This window comes from Austrofundulus limnaeus, unplaced genomic scaffold (assembly GCF_001266775.1).
Source record: "Austrofundulus limnaeus strain Quisiro unplaced genomic scaffold, Austrofundulus_limnaeus-1.0 Scaffold364, whole genome shotgun sequence".
Lineage (NCBI taxonomy): Eukaryota > Metazoa > Chordata > Actinopteri > Cyprinodontiformes > Rivulidae > Austrofundulus > Austrofundulus limnaeus.
This window is the reverse complement of record NW_013952766.1, coordinates 146,005-154,710: the sequence shown is the minus strand read 5'-3', so window position 1 is coordinate 154,710 and position 8,706 is coordinate 146,005. Positions and strand designations below refer to the sequence as shown.

At 42.3% G+C, this 8,706-nt stretch overlaps 2 protein-coding genes across 3 annotated transcripts in view; one reads left to right on the top strand and one right to left on the bottom strand.

The window, feature by feature from the left end:
• LOC106528213 (kinesin-like protein KIF20B) overlaps window positions 1-7,155 on the bottom strand; it is a 12,905-nt gene extending 5,750 nt beyond the window's left edge. For both annotated transcript variants that reach the window (XM_014023326.1, XM_014023328.1), the window contains exons 1-17: window positions 7,047-7,155; window positions 6,503-6,597; window positions 6,275-6,364; window positions 6,032-6,151; window positions 5,819-5,957; window positions 5,555-5,739; window positions 4,180-4,222; window positions 3,868-4,013; window positions 3,698-3,770; window positions 3,431-3,542; window positions 3,284-3,355; window positions 3,064-3,210; window positions 2,826-2,988; window positions 838-1,032; window positions 608-711; window positions 424-532; window positions 156-264 (exon numbers count right to left, since the gene is read on the bottom strand). In XM_014023326.1, coding sequence (XP_013878780.1) covers window positions 156-264; window positions 424-532; window positions 608-711; window positions 838-1,032; window positions 2,826-2,988; window positions 3,064-3,210; window positions 3,284-3,355; window positions 3,431-3,542; window positions 3,698-3,770; window positions 3,868-4,013; window positions 4,180-4,222; window positions 5,555-5,739; window positions 5,819-5,957; window positions 6,032-6,151; window positions 6,275-6,364; window positions 6,503-6,595 — 1,900 coding nt within the window. In that variant the 5' untranslated portion in view covers window positions 6,596-6,597; window positions 7,047-7,155. The remainder of the gene's footprint in view (window positions 1-155; window positions 265-423; window positions 533-607; window positions 712-837; window positions 1,033-2,825; window positions 2,989-3,063; window positions 3,211-3,283; window positions 3,356-3,430; window positions 3,543-3,697; window positions 3,771-3,867; window positions 4,014-4,179; window positions 4,223-5,554; window positions 5,740-5,818; window positions 5,958-6,031; window positions 6,152-6,274; window positions 6,365-6,502; window positions 6,598-7,046) is intronic.
• Window positions 7,156-8,050: 895 nt separating this feature from the next.
• bbs1 (Bardet-Biedl syndrome 1) overlaps window positions 8,051-8,706 on the top strand; it is a 5,520-nt gene continuing 4,864 nt past the window's right edge. The window contains exon 1 of the mRNA XM_014023329.1: window positions 8,051-8,248. The gene's annotated coding sequence lies outside the window, so the exon portion shown is untranslated. The remainder of the gene's footprint in view (window positions 8,249-8,706) is intronic.

Genomic DNA, 8,706 nt, shown 5'->3' with positions numbered 1-8,706 from the left:
TGTGTACTGGATGCTGTACTGTGTACTGGATGCTGTACTGTGTACTGGATGCTGTACTGTGTACTGGATGCTGTACTGTGTACTGGATGCTGTACTGTGTACTGGATGCGGTACTGTGTACACACTGTCAGGTTTAAGTATCTGTGTGACGTTACCCAGCATGTGATGTGAGTCTTCAGTCAGGCAGAGCTGGACGCTCTCTGCTCCCTCTCTGATCTTCTGCAGGTCTTCAGTTATGGAGTTGATGAAAGCTGTCTTTTCCTCCTGACAACAAATCACTGATCAATACTTGATCAAATACTCACCAGTCCCTGATCAATCCTGCCAACATTAATAAAGTCTATTTTTTTCATTTTCAGTCGGACTGATCCGACCCCAGAACCAGAACTCGATTCAGAACCAGAACCAGGTCCAGTTTCTCACCTTGCTGACGGCAGGCAGGTCCACGGTCTGACTGATCAGGTTCTTCAGAATCTCCACCCTCCTGTCGGACCGCTCCTCCAGGATCTCTCTCTCCCTCTCCAGCCGCTCGCTGACACAGAACACGGTCAGGTGAGAGAACAGAACCGGGCCGGCGCCGTGCTGATGTGACGGGCAGGTGTCTCACCTGTAGTCCCTCTCCATCTTGTTGAAGAGCTCGGTGAACTCAGCGCTGACCTCTTTTCTGATCTGAGCCTCCAGAACCAACCGGAGCGCCGCCACTGGACCCGTCTGAAACAAACGCGGCTCGTTGGCTCGGTTCTGATCGTCAGCAGCTGACCCACAAAACTGATGAAGACTCACCGTCTCCTCCTCCTCCTCCATGGTCTGATCCTCCTGGTCTCCCCCCTCCAGCACCGTCTCCTCCTCCTCCTCCTCTTCCTCCTCTCCGTCCTCCTGCACGTCCTCCAGGCTTGTCTCCCAGGCGAGCAGCGAGCTCCTCCTGCTCCGCCCCAACACGTTCCCGCGCTGCTCCGCCTCATCCACGATAACTGACATGGATGAGTTGTTGGTGTCGTCCAGAACTGTGGGCTGTGAGCTCATCACCACCACCTGAGCAGGTAAGAGCACATGCCCCGCCCACTCAGGTCATTACAGACAGGAAAAAAATCTTTTTTTTTACAGCAGGAGTTTGTCTTATTTTAATACAACTAAAACAAACTCAGATTAGGGATGCAAACAATGAATCAACTTATGATTAATTGTCGAATATTGGTTTATTAGATTAAAATTTCTTCCATTTGATTAATTGAAAACATCCATTTAAATCTTATTTCAGTGTAGTTTTAACTTCATGCAGAAGAGGGCGCAGCTGCTCTCAGCCTGGCCTTACAATACCTGTTGAGCTGAGCAGAGATCAGCCTCGGTGCGGGCAGCATCGTAATTAAACTCGCAAATCTTGTTTAGTTTTATTGCGACACAACAATAATAATAACTGTACCAAGCTGGAAGGAAAAATACCGAAAGCTACCGGATTATCCAGCAGTTTGATGCTAAAGACAAGAGAGCAGGACGACAGAGAATGGTAAGCTAACTGTGGCTAACGTTAGCTTCTATGTAGAGAAAATAGACTAATAGTTTGTGTGGGCGTTATAAAGTTTGTGTGAGTGTAATAAAGTTTGTGTGAGTGTAATAAAGTTTGTGTGAGTGTAATAAAGTTTGTCTGTGCGTAATAAAGTTTGTGTGTGTATAAAACATGATTTGTAACCCGTAAAAAAAATTTTGTGCGTAACTTCGGGTGAATCTGGGAGCTCTCCGGCAGCATGAAAACAATCTAAAAATGATTTGTGCAACCGTAACCAGATCTGTGTGTAAATGTAGTTTTGTCTGTGCATATTTAAAGATTTGTATGCGTAGGAGCCAGTTTGTGTGTGTAATTATCAGATTTGTGGGGTTGAAGGTAAAAAATTTGTGTGAAATTTTAATGTTTGTGTAATTTATATTTGTGTTTGTGTACTTTTATTTTGTATTCGTAACTTGTTAATATTTGTGTGTACATTTAAATACACACTTACAAATACCCGAAGTTACGCACAAAATGTTTTTTACGGGTTACAAAGCATGTTTTACACACACTCAAACTTTATTACGCCCACACAAACTATATTAGTCTATTTTCTCTCCATAAGCTTCTTCTTGCTGAGTTTAATTTGTAAGGTAGAAAAAATAAAAATAAAAAATAAACAAAACAACTATAGTAGCTACAAATAATTAACTTGAAGTTAATCTCATCTGTGTGATGTTACCCAGCCAGTGAACCAATCTAATGAACAGTAACTGATGTCAATTTATAGCAGCCCAGCTAAGATAGAACCAGAGGGAATATAAACAAACAATTACCAGTACTCATTTGTATCTCACGTCTTTTAGGGATATTTTATTATGTCTATTGTTTGTTTTTGAGTTAATCTTTATCTTAAAATATTACCCTGTGTTTAAATAATTCCTGTTTTGTTGTGTTTTATAAACATGGCCAAGTATGATAATATGAGAGAAATCCATATTTCTGTTCATTCAGTCAGTGTTTAACACAGCTGGCACAATAAAATGTTAAAATAATACTTTTTTTTTAACGTAGTGTGTAAAAAATCAGTCCTTCGTATCATAGAAAGACCCTTGATTCAAGAGAAATGTCTGTTTTTTAAGAAAATGACCGCAAATCAATAAATCGTTAGTCGATCAAAAAGATCAATTAACTTTAGATGAATTCATTAATCGATAAGTTGCATCACTAATTCAGATAAAACTGCTGATCATGCTCTATGATGATGATGATGATGATGATGATGATGATGATGATGATGATGATGATGATGATGATGATGATGATGATGATGTGGGCGTACCTTCTGAGCCAGGGCGGAGAACTTCAGGACGTTGAGCGTCTCATCGAAGCTGCTGGAGTTCTGGTTGACGTTGACCACCATGGACACGCGGCCGGCACCACAGAAGAAGAACTGCAGGAAGTGGGTGAGTTTGGACTCCCTGAAGGGGACGTGGTGCTGGAACCTGCGGAGAGACGTCAGTGTTTAATCCAGCGGAGCGTCGTTCGACGCCAACGTCGCTGCGGTGGGCGGGGCCTACTTGGCATTCTGGTTGAGCCTCATGGCGTTGATGCACTTCCCCAGCGTGAGCAGGGAGCTGTTGATGTTTCCCGCCTCCTTCAGCCTGACTCCCGTGTTGCGAGTCCGAGAGCAGCGCTCGGAGCCGGCCAGGTCGCACAGAACCAGTCTGAACACAACACGAAACGAGTCAGAACCAGGCGCTAAACGACGGAGGCGGAGCTACGACGCTTTGAACTCACTCGCTGATGCCGAGGACTCTGGGAACCCCGACGTCGGCGATGCGGAGGACCCTGACGGAGAAGATGCTGTGGCTGCAGAAACAAAAAAAACTTCCTGTTAGACGCGGACCGGACCCCCTCAGAACTCTGTCAGAACCGGACCCTGACCTCCTGCTGGACATCTGGTTGAGTTTGGTGGAGAAGCAGCTCTGGTTCTTCCTCCCGATCTTCATGATCCTGTAGGCCTCCTCGGAGCTGTTCACCTGGACCCAGCGCAGGTCTGAGACACACAAACAGGTCCAACAACTCAGACCTTCAGAACCTCCCTAAACCAGAACCGCCCGAGAACTGGTCCAAGTCCTGATCTAAAACCTGCAAACAGACCACCAACAGGCTGCAGGATCAGAGGTCAAAGGTCAGGCGACCTCATATTACCTTTGATGAAGGAGTTTCCTTTGATGTCCTGAGACAGACGCAGGACCGTCCTCTTGTGTTGTCCACTGGGGACCTGAAGAGAAAACATCCAACCTTTAGAACCGACTGATGTGTTTCAGCTGAGACGTGTTGGAGGTGTGTGTGTGTGTGTGTGTGTGTGTGTGTGTCACCTGTTCCAGCAGGTCGTGGATGCTCTCGTTGTAGATCTCGCAGAACGAGACCCAAACAGAGAAGCAGACGTTAGAGGAAACGTCCAGACAGAAGCTGTCGGCCTCAGAGACACCGTTCAGGCTGCTGTCGCTGCTGAGGGACGAACCTAGACACGAAAACACACGCGAGGTCAGCTCTGTGGGTGGAGCCTAACGGCCTCAGAAACACATCAGAGTTAACGTCGGCTTTGGTTCAAGATGTTTTTTGTGAGTCGTCTGAATTTCTACAGAACAAAAACAGGTTTTATTTATGAAACGGGATAAAAATCTGACCTTCGAAGGAAGCTGATTTTCCAGCCGCCACCGTCTTGTCGTTCTGCAGACAGGAAGCAGACGTGAAGCAGAGACACCTCGTGCACAGATGTGTGCTGTAATAACAAACTTCTCTTGTTGTTGAATTATGTTTAATCCAGTGAAATAAAGGTTTTGTGTTCCTGGACTGAAGGCACTCTGGAGTGATGCATGTAGCTCCTTAAAAGATGGCCGCCAAAAGAGTTTCTCTAGTTCTGTGGTCCTGCCTACTCCCCCGCACACAATCACAGCCCCACCGGGGGCAAAACAGATTTTTCCGTTTTCTATTTCTTTTAACTTCAGATCTGTCAGTTGAACCTGGACATGTTTGGTATCAAAGGAAAGCTAAGAATCGTGGCTAAAAGCTCATGGAAAACCTTTTTACATTCACCAAGCAGTTCAAATGTCAAGCAGTTGAATCAGAAACTAAAGAAACTGTAAAAAATGGCGTCACTGCAAATCTGTAAAGGAAAAATGTTTGACTATTTTTTTTAAAGCAAATCAAAGTAAATACCTTAATATTTTGTAAAGTGAGTTGAAAGTTTTTTTTTTACTTGATTTTGAGTAAATATGATCCAACTGAAGTCAAATATAATTACTCATTATTTTATATAATATATACTGTATATGATGACAAAATAAATTGGATAATTTTTCAAAAGAACAAACATTCAATAACAAGTCTTTTAAGGCAGGTAAGAAAAAATAAATGACTTTTGGATGTAAAAACTTAAGATTTCTTAACATTTATTAATAATGCCATCATGGTTTGTCCTCTGCAGAATGACAAAATTTAAAATCATTTCTTTACTAAAACCTCTGTAACTTTGCTCCAGTTCATTTTAGCAGCATGAATCTTTGCACAGGTAATGTCCACAAGTGTATTTATGGTTTCCAAGAGTTTTTAGCCTTATTTATTATGATTTTAAATGGGTTATATACTGTCTAATGCAAAAAATATTCAGGTGAGAGTAGAAAAAAATAATTAAAAAAATTATGTTTCATCCTCAATATCTCTAAAAACCACAGCAGCTGTTTTAATACCTACACTTCTGATAAAATCTCCCAAGTTTTAGCTTTATTTAGATACCAAGATTATTTAAGTAGAGTTTGTAAATGCTGAGATACACTCAGTTACATTTCAGGATGGTATTTTGAGAAAAAACTTCAAGAAAATGCCTTGGGACTTAAGAGGTTAAACATGAAATGATTCATTAAATGTAAATATGGCAAAAAAACAGCAACAGAAAGAAACTAGGTTAACACAAAAGCTGAAAAACATTTTTAATTGACCGACATCAGCTTGTTTAGAGGAAGAGGGCGGGGCTTAACACTTCCAACAGAACCATGGACTCACCTCTCTGAACATCCTCAGCAGGTTCTTCTTGCTGTTGGCCTCGGCTAGCTGCTGATCTGGGGTCAGCCTGGTGAAGTCTCTGCATCGTTGAGGCTTCAGGTCACTGAGGCCGTACAGACGGCCCTCTATGCTGTTGAAGATGATGGACAGAGACCTGGGCAGCAGGCCCGAGTCGTGGTCCGGACCTGAGAGACAGAACAGACAGACAGGTCAGACACACAGACGGTCGGTCAGTCAGACAGATGAAGAGGCTGTGGTGTTTACCAAGGAAGGTGAAGGTTTTCCCGGCATTAGTGACTCCGTAGGTGAACACCAGAGAGTTCCCTCCCAGCAGAACCCCTCGGACCAAACTGCGAACAGAACCCTTGAACACCTCCCTCTGACTGGCCTCCGGACCGAACACCTGAACAACGACATCATGAAGAGCAGCTGGACAGGACACGGGTAGATTCAGGTGAGCGGTGATGTCACAGTTACCTGCGTGAACGTGAACCTCTGTGCTGTTTGTGGGAGGGGCTTCTCTCCCTGTCGGTTTGATTGACAGATCCTGGGAGGTTTAAGGACCACGGTGTCGGAGCCTTCGATGGTCACACAGTCCTGCAGAGGAAAAATACAGCTGCTGGGTTGTGTTGGGCAAAGGACACGTGAGAGGACGGTCAGTGTTGACCACATGAGGGTGAATCTGTCCTGCTGCTTAGGCTTTAATCAGAAATCTGTTACCTGTGACTCTCCACTGTCGCTTTCACCAGCAGTAAACGGCCGTACTCTCAGGTACACCTGCAGGTTCTCAGTCTGTGACCGATCATTGTCCTGCAGACAGAGAGATAACCATCATCATCAGTCAGCATCCTCTTCCTCCACATCTCAGACACACACACACACACACACACACACACACACACACACACACACACACACAGAGAGAGAGAGAGAGAGAGAGACACCCACCAGAGCAAATTCATCCAGCAGGTTTTTCTTGATGTCTTCCACCTCTATCGGTAACCCTCTGTCTGGGTCCCCGGCTAAACAGGACTCCATCATCTCTGCAACACAAACCAGAATCAGTATCAAACAGCATAGTAGCCCGATTACACCAGTATGAGCTAATGATGTGTTAGATTATCTTTAGGATCCTGCTCGTTTATCAGCGAGGAGGCAAACAGCTGCCAAACTTTAAATGCGACGTAAATTTAACGGAGTTCCGTTTGGGTTTTAAATGAACCGTAACCAAAAGTTCATTACAATCTGTACCGGATGGTTAATAATAACATAAATGTTTTAACCCGTCATGGACGTCATAAACTATAAATAAACAACAATAAACATTCTTAAGCAAAATCTGATTAGTCGTTCTTTGTTGTTAGCAAAAGCCACGGGTGCTACTAGCATCCTTTTCCACACACTTGTTTGTTTGAAGTCATTACATTAAAAAAAACCTCCAGATCAAATTACATCTTCAGAATTTAGCGGGATACATCAAGCCCAAACTTACTTTCATATCTTTTGTCCACCGGACAATGAATTTAAAGCACAAACCATCGGCTGTTTACACTACAGCTAGCTTAGCTTCTCTCACTCCGCGGTCCAGTTCAAACTTTGACCAAACGACCAATCACAACTCACAAAAAACGTGACGTCTCATGCCCCGTTGGTACCGCGTGATTTGTAGATTCACGCGAGACTGCGTGCGCAACTGATTGTAAAGGTTATTTATTAAATGATATAATTAATTATTTATCTTGTCACTCGAAATGCTCCATAGCACAGAACTGACCTAGAAAAAATAAATGTAAATGTTAGACAAATATCAAATAAATGTAATTTACTTGTATTCATTTTATGAATTTGTGGTTCTTATTTTTTCTTATTTATTACATATTTGGGTCATTATCAAAAAATATATTATCATTTTCAACATAAAGTAATACAGGTAGTAAAAATTGGACTTTGCGTTTAAATGTGTTAGAAAAATAATTAATTTGGCATTTGAGTCTTTTAAATTGTATGTAGCTATTTATTTTTATTTTTCCCGTTGTTTAACCAGGCAAATGCCATTGAAATCACATATTTCCTTTTTAAGAGAGGCCTGGGACTGAAGGCAGCTATTAAATATGCATGTTTTTGGGTTTTCAGTTAAACGATAAATGTTAATATGTACATTTTTCCATGAGGTAATGTTAGAACACGTTAATAAAGTGTTTATAAAGTTGAAGTAGTTGCTCTTTTTATTATAAGTTTGAGTCATTGTTTTGTTTTCTCAGTTATTTTACATGTCACTCAGTTTCTTCATTATTTTAAGTTTCTTTCTTAGAAAAATAAACAGGTTTATTTCTAACATAAGTTTTTGTTTGTTTTAATGAAAACAACAAAACATGATTTCAGGTTCATCCAACAACAATTTAAAAGCTTTATGTTAAAGCTAAAGAGCCGAGTTCAAAGACGTAAACACCGTCGGCTGGTGATGACGTAATCAACCCGCGACGTAGGCTGGAGAAGGAGCTGCGGGAAGCGGATTTATGGATTAGAGGCTGAAATCCCGCAGAGACCCGGTGCTTCAACTCTGGAACTGGGTTCTTCTGAGTCCGAAAAACTGGTTCTGACCGAATCAGAACCACAAAGTTCTGAGAGGACCAGGAGAAAAGAAAGAACCGCAGCTGCGAAGGGACGCAGAACCCGGTCTCCTTGACAACAGCGGTGAGGCTGGAGGAGGGATGCGGGGTGTTCACGACGTCAGTGATCGTTAAGGTTTAAAGATTTATTGTGTGACGTGCATCTGCACGTGCAGAGGCCAGAAACTGTTCATTTAGCAGGTTTTAGACTAGATGAACCAGAACAGCTGAGCTGGTCTTGACTTGGACTGAACCAGGTCCTGAGGTGGGTAAAGTACTCGAGTAGCAGTACTTCAACATGTTTTTATTCATGTAAAAGTAAAAGTAGCCATCCAAGAAGTGACTCAAGTAAGAGTAAAAAAGTATTAGATAAAAAGGCTGATCAAGATATCAATCATTTAATATTTACAAATCATATCAGACAGACCAACATATAAAGCTATGCAGAAATTTTGGTATTTTAAAGATCCAAATTAAAATAATTCCTATAACTAACATGATAACAAATGCAGGCAAAATAAACATAAATATGAAGTTCTGTTC